The sequence below is a fragment of the Lepus europaeus genome, chromosome 10, assembly GCF_033115175.1.
Source record: "Lepus europaeus isolate LE1 chromosome 10, mLepTim1.pri, whole genome shotgun sequence".
Lineage (NCBI taxonomy): Eukaryota > Metazoa > Chordata > Mammalia > Lagomorpha > Leporidae > Lepus > Lepus europaeus.
The window spans coordinates 101,047,342-101,064,850 of record NC_084836.1 but is presented as its reverse complement, the minus strand read 5'-3'; the positions used below and the strand labels follow the sequence as shown (position 1 = coordinate 101,064,850).

The 17,509-nt window shown below is 58.8% G+C and overlaps 1 protein-coding gene across 1 annotated transcript; it reads right to left on the bottom strand.

The window, feature by feature from the left end:
• Positions 1–4,652: 4,652 nt before the first annotated feature.
• On the bottom strand, positions 4,653–11,483 carry BPIFA1 (BPI fold containing family A member 1). Its single transcript, XM_062202338.1, has 8 exons — positions 11,411–11,483; positions 9,428–9,514; positions 9,100–9,256; positions 7,730–7,837; positions 7,305–7,454; positions 5,620–5,704; positions 5,036–5,099; positions 4,653–4,693 (listed from the first exon to the last, which is right to left on the bottom strand). The coding sequence occupies exons 1-8, from the start codon at positions 11,481–11,483 to the stop codon at positions 4,653–4,655; spliced, it is 765 nt and encodes a 254-aa protein (XP_062058322.1).
• Between the last annotated feature and the right edge of the window lie 6,026 nt (positions 11,484–17,509).

Below are 17,509 nucleotides of genomic sequence, written 5' to 3'. Positions count from 1 at the left end.
AAATAAATAAAGCAGAGTGTGAACGGAGCTCTTGTGCCAATCCTGTCTGTGCCCAGCAGGTGGCGATAGTCACCCACTTGGTACATCAATGGACAGGGCACCAAGTCCTCTGGCTGTGAGAGAAGGCAAGGTCTGGGGGACAATCGCAGAAGACACTGGGGCTAAGGACACAGCAGGACTTTAACTGTCCGAAGAGGAGAAACGGGACACATCAGCCGCAGGCGAGGGGCTGCCTGGGTCTGGCCCCTGCTGGGACTTGCGGCCCTCAACACCTATTCAGGCCACAGTGCTGTCATGCCGGTGGGACCAGTGGACCCTGCAGCTGCCCAGCTGCTGGTGGGAAGAACACTGTGGACGTCACTCGGACGTGCAGCATGGAATGCGGTGGCTCTCCCTGCGCCCTGTTCCCTGCAGCCCACGGGCCCTGAGTGATGGTGTGACGGACTCAAGCAGCGATGGCAGAGGCGGCATCGGGACCGCCTGGTGGTGGGCGGGGCTGCCCTGCGGAGCTGGACACTGACCCCAGCGGCCCCGCAGCCTGTGTTGGGGTGCCAGGCTTGGTGGGGGAGGACGCAGACCCTGTGGCTGCCTCCAGAGTGCACATCTCAGGGGTGGCTGTGGTTCTGGCAGCCCTGATCCCCACACAGGGAGGGGGGGACACAAGATCCTTTGATTGACACATTAAAGCTGTGCAGGCTGTGGCTGCCCCTCCCGGCCAGGACAACACAGGCTGAAAGCACTGAGGGATCGGGCGACAAGGACTACCGGGCCCAACGAGGCAGTGGTCTCAGGGCTGGGACGGCCACCTGGATCGCAGTACCCGGATGGCAACGCCTCTGGCCACCAAGGACAGAAGGCGGGCACAGCAGGAGGACAGCAACCTCCCCTCTCACCATGCAGTCGGCACAGGAAGCACTGAACCCCGCTCCCCGGAGTCACCCCCTAGAGGCCCTGTGGCCTGGTGAGGGTTAGGGTGCACTCCTGGGAAAGCGCATCTTGTGGGCATGACCTGGTCCCCACCTGGTCACACGGACCGGGCCTTGGGCCCAGAGCATGGCCTCAGCGAGAGATAAGGGGGCAGGTGGCCAGCACCGGGCTTATCTCCTTGTGTGGGGACACGGTTCCCAGACTCCCTGTGTGCGCCTTTGTTCTGCTTAAGCACCAAGGTCAAAGGCCCGGAGGCATGCCCTCAGCTCTGGGTGTCTCAGACCCCATGGCTCGAGGGACCAGACCGGCACCCCTCCCCCACAACCGAAGCCCCGCTGGCCGCCGGACCGAGGCGCCTGTCACTCGAGCCTGCTCTGCACCTTCTCCGTGTAAGGGAAGCGCCTGGCTGGCTATGACTCCCACATCAAGCTGTGGTGGGCGGTGGGCGGTGGGCGGTGGGCGGTGGGCGGTGGCATGCCGAGCGCACCCCGGGGACGGGTCACAGAGGGACAGACGCTCCCTCCATGCCTGTGGAATTTGCAGAGGGCTCCTTGCCTCACTCAGCCAGGACACTTACGGCTGTTAGAAAACAAGATTGCAAAAAAATATAACATAACTACTCTGTGGCGTAGTGGACTAAGCTTCCGCCTGCAGCGCTGGCTGGTTCGAGTCCCGGCTGCTTCACTTCCAATCCAGCTCTCTGCTATGGCCTGGGAAAGCAGTAGAAGATGGTCCAAGTCCTTGGGCCCCTGCACCCGCGTGGGAAACCCGGAAGAAGCTCCTGGCTCCTGGCTTCGGATCGGCGCAGCTCTGGCCATTGCAGCCATTTGGGGAGTGAACCAGCCGATGGAAGATCTTTGTCTCTGTAACTCTGCTTTTCAAATAAACAAAATAATAATGTCTTTCCTGCTTCCTGTCTGTGCCTGTGCTCTGGCGCCACGGTACTATCTGCCATGAGGTGACGCCACCACCCAGGGGCTCCCCAGGGCCGGTACTACACGGTGTAGACGTCCAGCCTCTTACATTGCTGACTAAGTAAACCTCTTTTCTCCATAAGTACCCAGCCGCCATGATTTCATTATAGTAATGGAAATCAGGCAAATGCATCGAGCTTCAAAAATCTCCAAGTGGGGCCAGCACTGTGGCACAGTGGGCTAAGCCTCCACCTGTGGCATCGGCTTCCCCTATGGGCGCCGGTTCACGTCCTGGCTGCTCCTCTTCTGATTCAGCTCTCTGCCACCAGACAGTCCAAGTGCTTGGGCCCCTGTACCCACGTAGGAGACCTGGAGAAAGCCCCAGGCTTCCCTTCCATATGGGATGCCAGCATTGCAGGCACCAGCTTGACCCACTGCACCACAGTGGCTCCTGCCCATGTCTTAGGGGACCCACAGCACCTCCCAACACCGTCACTGCAGGAGCCAAGCTCCCAGGACATGAACCTTGAGGACACCGCTGACCGCAGCAAGCACACGGATGCCCTGTGCCCCAGATCTCTCCTGCTCGCTCGTCTTTAGTCTATTGTTTGTTCCGCCACAGCTTCAGTGTTGCCGTATTACACAATCCTCTCTGTTTCTGACAAATATCGGGGGGAGCTCTTCACACTGGGTGACTCGGAGCCACCTGGGGAGGGGGTTGTCCCAGGAACCAACAGGCAGGCGACATAATGACCGTTCCCTGGGAATGAGGGCTGGGGGATGCTTTAGCCCCGCTGCCCCCACTCCCCAGCCCCTGGGGGCTACTGGCTTTCACCAGAATGGTGAGCTTCGGGTTTTCAAGGAGTGCAAACAGCACCCAGACACGGGCGGTGGCGGGCGGAGTGGGGTGCAGGCGGGAACACAGTCCAGCGCCTTGGGCACGGGCAGCAGGCCTGGTGCCCGTGGTCCCAGCTGTGTGTCCCTGTGCTTGGGGCCTCACGCAGGGGGGCTCTCAGCGCCGCCCCCATGCCTGGGTTTTCCCCGAGCACAGTCAGTCCCGTTGCTGGTTTCCTGTCTGGGGGGTGCTCCTCCTGCATCCAGGTCGCTGTCGAGGTCGACAGCCACAATGCCTGCTTGGCCGCTCACTGAGAGTTCACTTCTCACCCTCCCTTCGGAGACCTGCGGTGAGAGGGGGAGATGCTCCCCCTCCCAGAGTGCACTGCGGCCCCCACAGCAAACCTTCCTGCAGCCTGAGCCACGGGAGGCTCCCTGGGCGAGGTCGCCAGTGGGCAGACAGAGGTTGGATGGCGGCTGGGGCGTGGCTCCATCCTTGCTTTATTGCTCTCGGAATCAGAAAGAGTTGAGAAACACCAAGTGGTGTCTGCTTAGTCTCACAAGGTCGATGGGGTCTCCCAGTGAGCAGGGGCAGGGTTTTCTGTGAAGCCTGTGATGTTTCCAGTCTTTTGTGGGCCTTTTTGTCGCTCTGTGGCTCCCCCTCCCTGCCAGGCCTCGGTATCCACACCTGTGGAATGGGGGCGTTGGACTGGCCCTCTGAGATTCCCATGCAAAGGCCACATCTGAGTTTCGTATCTGAGGCACCAACGTCCCCAGCCCGGGGAGGGGCACTCTGCTCTCCTCTTGTCCCCGGTTCTCCCCGCGTCCTGTGTGCGCACACAGCCGCGATTCCCTGGCCTGCCTCCTCGTCTCAGTCCTGCACACCAGGCTTGCCCCCGAAGCGGGAGGGCACCGGGGCTCCTCTCCCGCACAGCGCCCTGCCCTTCTCCCTGCCTGCCTGTCGCAAGCCTCTGGCATCAGCGCTCTGCCCTGGCTCGTTCTCCCGCTCTGCTTCCTTTTCGTCATTTTTACCCTTATCTCAGACAGAGATCAGGCGAGAGGCACAGGTGCCCAGTGAGCCAAAGAGCCGTGGGAGATGACTCGCCTCCCCCACTCACCCCTGCAGGCCCACCTCACCCGGGCTCCTGGAGCGCTGTCATCTGTGCCTGGAATATGACAGCCTGCCGACCGCCTCGTCTACTCTCCCCCAGGGCCGCAGGGCGGCTGCTCTGACTGCACACCCCTCTGCGCGTCTCCCTGGGCTGCGCGGGACTGCCAACGGTCTGCAGAGGCCAGCCACGCCAGGGCCCTTCCAGCCTCGTGACGGTGAAGAATGACAAAGCCCCAGATGCAGCAGAGCAGTTTTATTTTCGAGCGATGAGATGTTACACCTGCTGGGGGGGGGGGGGGCGGGGCAGAGAGAAGGGTAAGGGTGCAGGTTCCTTGGAAAGAAGCTTGTCACTTTCCATCACACAGGCCCGCCTTCTGGGAGCCCGGGAAGCTGGGTGGGAGGGGGTGGGCGCAGCAGCAAGGAACGGCTCTGTTAGGAGAAGATCCCAATCAGGAGGGACGCCTGAGGGGGTGACTCGCCCAGGCGCCAGCTCATCATTAAACCACCCCCCAGGAGGAAGCTGAGACCCTGAGCTGGGGGTTTGTCTTAGCCACAAGGGTGGCCCAGGCCCGGGCTGCGTGTGTCTGTGGCTCTGTGTGTCCGTGTGGCCCCGTGTGTGGTGAGCCTGCTGCACGGGTGTCCATGTGCGTGTGTGTGTGTTTCTGTGGGGACGCACTGCTGTCCCTCCACCCTGTCAGCGTTGCTGTGGACTTCTCTGTGCGTCTGTGTGTGTCTTTTCCTTTGGATGCTACCGTCCCACCCCCTGCTGCCCTGTCCTAGGGGAAGAACACCCGGGTCCCCCAGTCCTGGGGAGCGGGGAGCACCACTCACTGGCTTAGCCGAGGCCAGGGCTCTTCTGGGAAGGCTTAGACTCGAATGACAAATTCTAGTTTGTTGATCAGCATGTCTGTAAGAGCAACAACAAAAGGTTGGAATCACGGTCCCCACGTAAAGGGTTCTGGGATAGCCCACCTCCCCCCACCCCCAAGTGAGGGTGGGGCATGGGTGTCCAAGCCCCAACCATGCCCAGGCAGGCCTGGGAGGGGCCAGGCTGCGTTCCACCAACCTGCCCAGGTGTCAGGGTGGATGGGGGAGACAGGCTCTGTACCTCAAAATCTTCGAATCATTCAGGGTGTAAGAGAAGCCCAAAGCAGGGGGCCTGAGCTCAGGGGGAGCCAGCTGCCCGGGGGCCGTGGGGGCACAGCCCCGGGGGGGAGGTTCAGGAACGGGCCTAGGAACGGGCACTTACGGGCAATGTCATGTACTAGGCTGACGTCCAAGTGGCTCAGGACCCCGTTCACCAGCGGGCACACCTGAGCCGGGGCAGGGCGGGAGTTAGGCAGCGGGCCATCTTAGGAGGCCCTGTGGGTGGCACGGACCCCTGAATCCCTGGGGAGACTCTGCCTGGCGTGGGGCGACCCCTCAGGCTAATGGGCCTCAGACCCCACACAAGCCCCGCGTTCACAGGGCTTCCAGGTTGGCTGGGCGCCTGGGGAGGGGTGACGGGAGGAGTGAGGCTCTGGTCACGGGAGGCGCCCCCACTTCACCAGAAGCCTGCTTGTCTGTGGCTGTGGCCGAGGGGGGCCGGACAGGGAGCGTCTCCAGCCCATGGGTCTCAGCTCAAGTCTGGACACGCACGGGGCCTGCCCCAGAGCAGAAGCCAACGAATGCATTCGGAAGGAAGGAAAGAAGGAAAGCGGGCAGACGGGGCCGCAGACAGACAGACGGACGGATGGGTGAGACTCACTCCCCGCCCCGCTGGCTCAGCCCAGGCGCTCTCGGCCTAGGAAGCTCTGAGACCCAGGCCCAGGGGTCGCACCTCTGCCCACTCACCTGGCCCTGAATCAGCCCAGGGAGGACTTTAGTCAGGAGCCCCGTCAGGTTGTTCAAGAAGCTTTGAAGGGGCAGAGGAGCCATTCTGGAAGAGAGGAGCCGCAGGGCCGCACAGGGGCCTGGGGTTGGTCTGGAGAATCCCCCAGTCCCGGCACCCCGACCTGAAGCCGGCCTGGTCTCCCCATGCCCATCCCCACCCCCACGTGCGGGTCGACAACAGGGGCCCTCCCTGTCTCGGGCAGTGACGCTCCTGCCGCAGTGCGCACGCAGGGATGCGTGGCACAAACAGTGCCGGGATGTGCCGGTATCGGCCCAGACGGCAGACCCCACACGTGAACGCACAGGGCTTAGTGGAGGGCTGGGGTGGCGCTCAGTGAGAGGACACGGATGTAGCACGAGGCCCGTGTTCAGTAAACGCCACAACGTGGCCGACTCGGGCCGTTACGTCTGACTCAGTCTCCCCGAGTGACAGGTGGCTGGGATAAATGACCTAGTCAGCTCCCGTGTCTACTTCTCTCCTTGCAGGGCCAAAGCGCTTCACTCCTATGATTGTGGGGGATTCTGTCAGCAACCCCAATGGAGCTCCACGTGACAGATCGGTAAGCTGAGGCCCGGACCGGAGAAGCATGATCCAAGCTCACACAGGAAGCCCTCTGTCTCTCTCCACCACCTCCCCTGCCCCGCTGCCCCAGAACAGAGGGGACCTCAACTCAGACAGCGAGTTGTCTAATTCAATATAATAATAATAATATTATAGTAATAATATAATTCATTATTGGCGACTTTCATCCATCCATTTGCCTATCCATCAATCTGTCCATAAACTATCTGTCCATCTTTCCCCCATCATCTATTTGTCCAACCATCTTTCCACCCACCCATCCACCCACCCACCCATCCACCCACCCACCCATCCACCCACCCACCCATCCATCCACCCACCCATCCATCCACCCACCCATCCATCCATCATCCACCCATCCATCCACCCACCCACCCATCCACCCACCCACCCATCCATCCATCCACCCATCCACCCACCCACCCATCCATCCACCCACCCATCCATCCATCCACCCATCCACCCACCCACCCATCCATCCATCCACCCACCCATCCATCCATCCATCCATCCACCCACCCATCCATCCATCATCCACCCATCCATCCATCCATCCACCCACCCACCCATCCACCCACCCACCCATCCATCCACCCACCCATCCATCCATCATCCACCCATCCATCCATCCATCCATCCACCCACCCATCCATCCACCCACCCATCCACCCACCCATCCACCCACCCATCCATCCACCCACCCACCCATCCACCCACCCACCCATCCATCCATCCACCCACCCATCCATCCATCCATCCATCCACCCACCCATCCATCCACCCACCCATCCACCCACCCACCCACCCACCCATCCACCCACCCACCCACCCACCCATCCACCCACCCATCCATCCACCCACCCATCCATCCATCCACCCACCCATCCATCCATCCATCCATCCATCCGTATATCTACCCCTTTCTTCCTCCTTCTCTCCCTCCGATCCACCTCCTTGTCGTTCCATCACCTCCCACCTTCTCCCGTTGGTCTATCTGTCCAGCAACCCATCCATCATCCCATCCTATTGTCTCCGGGCACGAGAAGGCGCCCCCTAGTCTTACCCATTTAGGAGGGAGATCTCCAGGCTGCCAGGGGGGTGGGTGCAGTCACCAACGACCAGGTGGGTCTTGCCTTGGCTGTCCTTGGCGACTATGAGCTCGGCCGTGATGTTGAGCTGCACAGCCAGCTTCAGCAGATTCCCGACCAGGGGCCTGCGGGGGAGGCAGCCGCGCTGGCATCTGGCCCGCCACGCTCCAGGCAGACAGCACTGCCCCTTGGCTGACACGCCAGCCTCACCCCACCGGGCTCACCATTGTACTCGGCTAATTTCCCGGTGGGGGAAATCAGATGCATTTCCCAGGTGACCCAGTGTCACTCAGCACAGCAGCAAATGTCTGTTGGACTCCCACACCCAGCCCTTGGCTGCCTACGGGCACCAAGGTCTCCCAAGGGAAGCCATGCCCCATGCCCCCGGGGACCCACTCACGTGTTCACTCTGAGGATCAGGCCCAGGGGGATGGTGACGTAGAGGCGGTGGCCAGCGGGGCTCTGAACAAGGCCGAGTTCCAGCAGCTGGGGGTTCGTGATCTTGATACTGCTCAGGGGGCAACATTGGAGGAGCAGCATCAGCTCCTCCATCCCAAACCCAGACGCCACCTTGCACCCCACCTTGCCCAGAGTGGACCTGCCTGCCTGGGATGGGGGACAAAAAGCCACATGGGTTCTGAGCCACACACCCATCTTTCAGTGAGATACACACACACACACACACACACACACACATGGCCCTCTCCTCACCTCAAGTCCACGAGTTATTCCAGGACAGCTCTGTGTCTGCCCTCAGTTTGTCTGCTATGTCCCAGCTCAGAGGCTGACAAAGGAAATGCTTACTCCGTATCGGTTGCCCCTGTGGCTTGATGGGGGGTGGGGAGGTGGCTATGTGGGTGGGTGGACGGAGGCACGTGTTGAGGGATGGGAGGAGGGATGGCTAAGTGAGTGATGGAGCGGTCTGGGGCTGAGGAGGTGACGGCTGGGCGGCTGGAGCAAATCCGGCAGACATTTACGGGTGGGAATCACCCCTGTGGTGCCCTTCAGTGGCCAGCTGGTCCCCAGGCTTTGTCCTGGGGACCGAGGGGCAGGAAGTCAGGGGGAGTGAAGAAAGCGTGGAAGTCAGCCCTCCCTGAGCCAGCCCTCCCGGCACTCTTTGCAGGTGCCGGAATCTCCACCTGACAGGTGGAGAACCAAGCCCAGAGTCGCTGCGCGTGCTGCCTACAGTCGTCCGGTCACCCGGCCAGTGTGTCGTGCCTTTGGAAATCAAACCCAAGTCAGGGAGCAAGCATCTGGCAGGGGGCAGGGGCGGTTCTTGGAAAAGGCTTTGATCTAACCAAGGGCCCAGGCCTCTCCAGCCCGGGGCCCTGAGCTCTCGAAGAGTGTTTCTGGCTTGGTGAGCTCCCAGGTGTCTCGTGGGGAACAGCGTCTGAGTTCCTCGCCCTTCCTCGCGGTGATGGTCCAGTTGGGGGGAGCAGGGAGCACCCTCTCGCTTGTATTAAAAGGCTGCCTGCGTTCCAAGGGATTACCCAGGTCGGGAGGAACGTGCAACCAGAGTGGAGCAGAAAAGGCCTTGACTTTGGACTTCGGGGAGGGAGGGCTCCGCGAGCACAGGCCCCGCTCCGTGAACTGCAGATTCCAAGGGCTGCCGTGAGAACTGAAGAGGACGCTGGAACTTCAGAGCTGGTGCCCCAGCCCGACTCCAGAAGGAGCTCCGGGTTGAGTCCCAGTCCACCCCCCGCCACTTCCAGGACTCTTCCTGAGGCTGGGGTCCCTGGTGGGACCAAGCCCTATTTCAGGTCCACTCACTCAATGATGTTGTTCAGCCCGGGAATCAGTGAAGTCACTGTCCCCAGGAGGTTCCCAAGCAGGCCGCCGGAAGCGCCTCCAGTCTTCAGGACGTCCAGGAGAGGAAGGTTTTCCAGAGTGCTGCCTAGATCCCCAGTGAGCAGGCCGCTGCTGAGCGCTGGAAATGGGTACAAGTGTCTCTGGCGGTCAGATCCCACAAGTCCAGACCTCAGCCCCTCTGCTCTGTTCCTCCCTGCCTCTCCCCCCACTGCATGGGCAGACAGGTGACGGCGTGTGTCCACACAGGCACGCACACACGGACATAGGAAGGAGACCATCAGAGACTCACCATCGGTCAAGCTTCCAGCAAGATTGGTGGGATCTGTGGGCAGGGCTGGGCTCACCGGCAAGGACAGGGCCTGTTCCAGGGGCAAGGACAGGGCCTGTTCCATGGGCAAGGGCAGGGTCTGGTCCAGGGACAAGGCAAGGTTTGGGCTCACAGGTAAGGGCAGGGCCTGATCCAGGGACAAGGACAGGGTCTGGTCCAGGGGCAAGGTGAGGTTTGGGTTCACAGGTAAGGGCAGGGTCTGGTCCAGGGGCAAGGTGAGGTTTGGGTTCACAGGTAAGGTCAGGGTCTGGTCCAGAGGCAAGGTGAGGTTTGGGTTCACAGGTAAGGTCAGGGTCTGGTCCAGAGGCAAGGTGAGGTTTGGGCTCACAGGTAAGGGTAGGGCCTGATCCAGGGACAAGGTCAGGGTCTGGTCCAGGGGCAAGGTGAGGTTTGGGCTCACAGGTAAGGGCAGGGTCTGGTCCAGGGGTAAGGTCAGGGTCTGGTCCAGGGGCAAGCTGAGGTTTGGGTTCACAGGTAAGGTCAGAGTCTGGTCCAGGGGCAAGGTGAGGTTTGGGCTCACAGGTAAGGGCAGGGCCTGATCCAGGGACAAGGGCAGGGTCTGGTCCAGGGGCAAGGACAGAGTCTGGTCCAGGGGCAAGGTGAGGTTTGGGCTCACAGGTAAGGGCAGGGCCTGATCCAGGGACAAGGGCAGGGTCTGGTCCAGGGGCAAGGACAGAGTCTGGTCCAGGGGCAAGGTGAGGTTTGGGCTCACAGGTAAGGGCAGGGCCTGATCCAGGGACAAGGGCAGGGTCTGGTCCAGGGGCAAGGACAGAGTCTGGTCCAGGGGCAAGGTGAGGTTTGGGCTCACAGGTAAGGGCAGGGCCTGATCCAGGGACAAGGGCAGGGTCTGGTCCAGGGGCAAGGACAGAGTCTGGTCCAGGGGCAAGGTGAGGTTTGGGCTCACAGGTAAGGGCAGGGCCTGATCCAGGGACAAGGGCAGGGTCTGGTCCAGGGGCAAGGACAGAGTCTGGTCCAGGGGCAAGGTGAGGTTTGGGCTCACAGGTAAGGGCAGGGCCTGATCCAGGGACAAGGGCAGGGTCTGGTCCAGGGGCAAGGACAGAGTCTGGTCCAGGGGCAAGCTGAGGTTTGGGTTCACAGGTAAGGGCAGGGCCTGGTCCAGGGACAAGGGCAGGGCCTGGTCCAGGGGCAAGGTGAGGTTTTGGTTCACAGGTAAGGGTAGGGCCTGGTCCAGGGACAAGGTGAGGTTTGGACTCACAGGTAAGGGCAGGGCCTGGTCCAGGGGTAAGGTGAGGGTTGGGCTCACAGGTAAGGGCAGGGCCTGATCCAGGGGTAAGGTGAGGTTTGGGCTCACAGGTAAGGGCAGGGCCTGGTCCAGGGACAAGGGCAGGGTCTGGTCCAGGGGCAAGGACAGAGTCTGGTCCAGGGGCAAGGTGAGGTTTGGACTCACCGGCAAGGGCAGGGCTTGGTCCATGGGCAAGGTCAGGGTCTGATCCAGGGGCAAGGTGAGGTTTGGGCTCACAGGTAAGGGCAGGGCCTGATCCAGGGACAAGGACAGGGTCTGGTCCAGGGGCAAGGACAGAGTCTGGTCCAGGGGCAAGCTGAGGTTTGGGCTCACAGGTAAGGGCAGGGCCTGGTCCAGGGGCAAGGACAGGGTCTGGTCCAGGGGCAAGCTGAGGTTTGGGCTCACAGGTAAGGGCAGGGCCTGATCCAGGGACAAGGGCCGGGTCTGGTCCAGGGGCAAGGACAGGGTCTGGTCCAGGGGCAAGCTGAGGTTTGGGCTCACAGGTAAGGGCAGGGCCTGGTCCAGGGGCAAGGACAGGGTCTGGTCCAGGGGCAAGGTGTTGACTGGACTCACAGGCAAGGGCAGGGCCTGGTCCAGGGGCAAGGTGTTGACTGGATTCACAGGCAAGGACTGGACTTGGGTCAGGGGCAAAGATGGGGCTTTGTTCAGTGACAAAGGCAGGGTCTGGCCCTGGAGCAGGGGTAGGCCTTCCAGCCGGACCACGGTGTGCGCCAGCAGCCCCCAGAAGACAATGAGGCCTCCGAAGCGAGACATCTTCTCCCCTGGGCTCTGTGGACAGAATGAGGGGTCCAGGGTGACACAAACATCAGAGGGGCTCATCCACTGCCTGCCCTGTCCCCTGGGGTGGGCCTCACCCCAGGCACCCAGGAACAGCTCACACTGTCGCGCACCCTCTGGGTGGCCTCAGGCCGCCTGCTGTACACGCAGGCGCCGGCCATGTCTTCACCGTGTTCTGAGACACACTTCATCCCCTGCCTCCCACGGGCAAGCGTGGGTCACCTCCTCCCAGCCCACGCACACGGAAGGGAGTGAGTGAACCAGGTCTGCTCAACCTGGAGGCCTCCGTGGACAGTAGGGACCGCCAGCCTTTCCCGGCCTTGCTCCCGATGGCTTGGGCCACTGCCCCGACCCTACTCCCAGACAGAGCGGACGCAGGCTTCAGCACCCACATGGCTTTGCCGCCACCCATGTTGAGGGCTTTGGTCTGGGTTCAGGCCACCATGGTTTGTGGACTCCCTCATAAGTGACCCAAGTGTTCAGGTCACAGGCCACAGCCACCTCCCATATGGACCTGTGCCGTGGAAATCTCGGCCATTTAAGAACTCATTGTGGGGCCGGTGCTCTGGCGCAGTGGGTTAAAGCACCAGCTCGCAGGGCTGGCATTCTCTATGGGCGCCGGTTCGAGTCCCGGCTGCTCCTCCTCTGATCCAGCTCCCTGCTAGTGCATCTAGGAGAACAGTGGAAGATGGCCCAAGTGCTTGGGCCCCTGTACCCATGTGGGAGGCCTGGGAGAAGCACTTGGCTCCTGGCTTCAGACTGGCCCAACTCTAGTCATTGAGGCCATTTAGGGAGCGAACCAACGGATGGAAGATCTCTCTCTCTCTCTCTCTCTGTCTCTACCTCTCTCTGTAACTCTGTCTTTCAAATAAATTAAGTAATATTTTTAAAAAGAACTCATTGTACGTGGCAAACCAAGGGATCAGAGAGGGCTAGTGACTCTCCCAAGGTCACACAGCGATTGGTGGCAGAGCTGCAGTTGGAGGAAGGTCCTCCAGGCTCTCCCCCAACTCCACACATGAACACACACCTTCCTATTCTTCAGACTGCCCTGGGGGACCTGAGGCAACCCATGAGGCTTGGCTGTCTTTGGAATCCGATACTGCCAATCCTCCCTGGGTCCACTCGGCAGCCTCAGCGGGGTCGGCAGGCAGATCTGGGACCCGCGCTCGGGAGACCACCGGCTGCTTAAGCAGAGCACATCAGCGGCCGCACTTGGCCAGAGCGCTGCACGCTGTGGCTGTGACAGAGAGGTCTTTGGGTCCACAGAGCCCGTGTGGCCTCCCTGGGAGAGGGATCGTTGATCAGGGGCCTCTGAATCTCTTTGGGGGCAACAGACCCTTTATGGCCCCGATGGAAGCTGAAGACCTCAGTCCCAGAAAAATGCCCCAAAGGCGCGCGGTTGGGTCGTCAGTGTCGGGAGGTTGTGGATGATCTGGATCCACATTGGCAACCCCAGGTTCAAAGTCCTGCTTCAGAGACTTCGGATTAGGGCGCGCACAGCACTCGTTTCTGCACTGGTTCATCATCTAGGATAAGCAGAGCGAGTGGCCGCCCCACAGCCCTGAACGAGGCCTGTCCGTGTCTCCGGCAAGGCTCCCAGCGCACGACCCTCCCCACGATCAGCCCCGGCCCGCCCCAGCACAGGGCAGCGGAGGGGCCGGGCTGGGCAGGTCTCACCTGGGCTCGGAGGTCTCAGCAGCTGTCCTGGTCTCCGCTTCCCTCTCCTCCTTGCTCTGCCCAGGCGTCGGCCTCTTTTATAGCACGGAATCAGGAAATGTACCTTGGGAGGATGCCTCCCCAGATAATTCAACATTCTGCAATCTGGTGAGGCCTTCCAGGGCTCTCCAAAGTAAATAACTGCCAATCACATCAGCAGGCAGGTCCGTGAAGCTATTTGGTCGACAAATTAAACAGAGGAGAACCTGAGATGGGATGTTACTCAAGACTTCGTGGTTTGGGAGCGAGGCTGTGGTTGGGGACCCACGCTCCCAGGTGGCCCGGGAGGTGGCGCGTGGGACACTGGGAGAGGCAGCCGCTCAGAGCCCAGGGAGGGACCTCGGTCTTATCTCTTGGCCGTTGTCCTTTTCTCAGCTGGTAATCAGAGGACACCTGCTCCCTGGTGTCGGAAGAGCCCATGTGTGTCTGGTCTCCCTGGAGCGGGGTGTCCCTCAGCACTGGGGCAGGGGTCTCCCTGGGTGCAGGACGCTCCTGGGACCATGGGGTTCCCTGCTTACGAGGAGGAAGCTGAGGCCTGGAGGAGACGGTGCCCAAAGACACATGGGGATGTGGCCGAGTTGGACCCCATGAGGACAGTAAGAGCCACAGCAGCTGTGCACACCTGTGGAGCCATTGCTGTGTGCCAGGTCTGATGGGGATTTTCTCTCTTTTAAAAAAAAAAATGTCGGGGCCAGCACTGTGGCACAGCGGATTAAAGCCCTGACCTGAAGCACTGGCATCCCATATGGGCGCTGGTTCTACTCCCGGCTGCTCCACTTCCAATCCAGCTCTCTGCTGTGGCCTGGGAAAGCATTAGAAGATGGGCCAAGTCCTTGGGCCCCTGCACCCACATGGGAGACCCGGAAGAAGCTCCTGGCTCCTGGCTTCGGATTGGCACAGCTCTGGCTGTTGCAGCCTTCTGGGGAGTGAACCAGCAGATGGAAGACCTCTCTGTCTCTACCTCTCTCTGTAACTCTGTTTTTCAAATACACAAAATACATCTTTTAAAAATATTTCTTTTTTATTTATTTTAGACTACCTAAAAGAGAAAGAGAAAGAAATATCATTCATGCCCTGGTTCTCTGCCAGGGCTGGGCCAGGTTGAAGCCAGGAGGAGCCTCAGTGCACCTGATTCTGGGTCTCCACGTGGGTGGTCGGGATGCAGACCAGAGTCACCATCTGCTGCCTTCCAGGGGGCGCAGAGCAGGCAGCAGGATCGAAGCAGAGGAGCCGGCCCTCCCACCGGGCACTGTGATATGGGATGCCAGCGTCCCCGTGGGAACTTGGCGGGGTGCGGGGACCACGCCCAAGATCTCATGAGTGTTCACAGCCTCGTGCGAGGTAGGAATGCGTTTTCACCAGGGGGACGCTGAGGCTCGGGTGTGCGGTGGCCCAGCTGGCCCCGGGGCCGACACTCGCGCTCTGCTCCTTCCTGGGTCTCTGAGCTGAGGTGAAAGCCCCACCCCCGCACCCCCCAACCTGCAGATTTTCTGCTTCCCGCCTTCACATCTTGGAGAAGACTTCCCGGCTGCCTCCCCCCAGGGCTCCCGTGGCTCCAGGTCTCTCCGCTCACGCTGCCTCCACGCTTTCCCGAGGGAGACAACCCAGCATTTGTCTTCACCACTTTGAAGACCAAAGGGAGACAGGGGAGTGAGCCCTTGGCCTGGTGGTTAAGACACCCTGTCCCACACTGGAGTGCCTGGCCTCGGTTCCCAGCTCTGCTCGTGACCCCAGCTTCCTGCAATGCTCCCCCTGGGAGGCAGTGACATTGACCCAAGTAGTTGGGTCCCTGGCACCCACGTGGGAGACCTGGATTGAATTCCCGACTCCTGGCTTCAGCCCTCTGGCTGTTGTGGGCATCTGGGGAGTGAACCAGCAGGTGCAAGCTCTCTGTCTCTCTGCCTGTCAGATAGATATTCTTTTTTTTAACTTTTATTTAATGAATATAAATTTCCAATGTACAGCTTATGGATTACAATGGCTTCCCGCCCCCCATAACTTCCCTCCCACCCGCAACCCTCCCCTCTCCCGCTCCCTCTCCCCTTCCATTCACATCAAGATTCATTTTCAATTCTCTTTATATACAGAGGATCAGTTTAGCATATATTAAGTAAAGATTTCAACAGTTTGCACCCACATAGAAACACAAAGTGAAACATACTGTTTGAGTACTAGTTATAGCATTAAATCACAATGTACAGCACATTAAGGACAGAGATCCCACATGAGGAGCAAGTGCACAGTGACTCCTGTTGTTGACCCAACAAATTGCCACTCTAGTTTATGGTGCCAGTAACCACCCTAGGCTGTCATCATGAGTTGCCAAGGCTATGGAAGCCTTCCAAGTTTGCCGACTCTGATCATATTTAGACAAGGTCATAAAAGACAGAGTGAGGATAGTAACCAATGATCCTAAGAGTGGCATTTACCAGGTTTGAACAATTATACAGCATTGAGTGGGGAAGAGGACCATCAGTACACACAGGTAGGGAGTAGAGCCATTGGTGGTAGAGTAGAGGTTATGATTACAAAGGAATGAGGCCCAAGTGTGCTAGACAGGGTCTAGAACAAAGGACAGAGTCATTATTAGAGGAGCTAAGAAAGGTGCTGTCTAAGCTACAATTAAGTTTTCTGATTGAGAGGCAAATAGAACCTGATAGAAGGGGCTTGATAATAATCTGGTGGGCTTTAGGCCTTGTAAGTTAAGAGGCCCAGACCTATCTATCTCTTCACATGGGGTATATCCTAAGGGAGGTATGAACCTCCTAGGGGAAGGCACTCTGTTGACTTTCATTACTTGGCTGGCCTGGGAGGAGAGCTGGCCAGGTAAAGGCAGGTGGCATCTCTAACAAGAAATTTACAGTTCTGCCTGCAATGTTGCTGACCCTACTTGACCATCCCCTCAGCTGCAGTGGTCACTTTGGAAGTTGGGCTGAGTGAAGGGCTTTTCAGCTTAGAGCCAAAAAGATCTGTGGCTCTGACCTGGGCATCCTTCGACTCCAGGGCAGGTCCATTTCCAGTGATCCAACTCTTGGCAGAGCTGCCAGGGCTCTTCACAAGCTGACTTCTGCTGAAGCCCAGGCTTACTACATTGAAAGCCACTGCAGTGGACTGGCCTGTTGGGTCTCCTTGAGGGCAGATCACTGTACAGATCAGCCATTGATAGGCCTGCCACCCATTGCTTCTGATGCCTAGCTTTCTTTTCCTCCTGGTTTTTGTTAAAGCAGACCAGAGGATGCAAGTCAAGGGAGTGCCCAAGTCCCATCTCTAATCTTCGGTGGCCTGAACTACAAGTCTATAGTCACAGGCATGTTCTGTAGTAGTTTTTCTAAGGTAGACAATGCCCATGAGGAAAATTATATTCTCACTTTAAAACTTTCTTTCCCTTTGGTCTGAAAGGGAGGTTTTTTCTACTTACTGTATACTTCGCTGATGGCGAAGTAAATCTAGCTACGAGATTATTATTTAAGTTCTTATTTTGGCTATGCTATTACAGAAAAATGTTAGCCACCTCTTTTATAAGGTCTAAAGATTAAATTGTGCGTCCTACAGATTCCTTTATAATAGAATTAGTTTCCTACCTTGAGGAGAATAGAGAAATGAAAGAACAAGTTGGGCTTAGAATAGAGAAATGAGGGAGGAAGTCCTAGATCGCTTGCTGACAATAGCAATATCACATGAATACTTAGCAAATAGTTTCAACCATTAGATAACAACTTAAGAAAACATTTACCAGAAGGTCCAATGCCTTCTATAAATTTTAAGAATCATGTATTTGGAAACACCTCTTCTTACCTTTTTTTTTTTTTTTTTTTTTTTTTTTGACAGGCAGAGTGGACAGTGAGATAGAGACAGAGAGAAAGGTCTTCCTTTTGCCGTTGGTTCACCCTCCAATGGCCGCCGCGGTAGCGTGCTGCGGCCGGCGCACCGCGCTGTTCCGATGGCAGGAGCCAGGTGCTTCTCCTGGTCTCCCATGGGGTGCAGGGCCCAAGGACTTGGGCCATCCTCCACTGCACTCCCTAGCCACAGCAGAGAGCTGGCCTGGAAGAGGGGCAACCGGGACAGGATCGGTGCCCCGACCGGGACTAGAACCCGGTGTGCCGGCGCCGCAAGGCGGAGGATTAGCCTAGTGAGCCGCGGCGCCGGCCGGAAACACCTCTTAAATATCTAATATGGTATAGTTTGTTTAACCAGTAAACTTAAGCACAACCATATAAAATGTTTTTAGTTTCTTTCTACCAACAAGTATAAAACATATGATACAGAGATTCAGGTCACACGAA

Coding starts and splice junctions, on each gene's coding strand:
- BPIFA1 (XM_062202338.1), bottom strand. CDS start 11,483: ATGTCTCGCTTCGGAGGCCTCATTGTCTTCTGGGGGCTGCTGGCGCAC. Junction 9,257..9,427: donor TGCTGGAAGCTTGACCGATG/GTGAGTCTCTGA, acceptor ACCCATTTCCAG/CGCTCAGCAGCGGCCTGCTC. Junction 7,838..9,099: donor GGGCTGAACAACATCATTGA/GTGAGTGGACCT, acceptor CCCCCTGAGCAG/TATCAAGATCACGAACCCCC.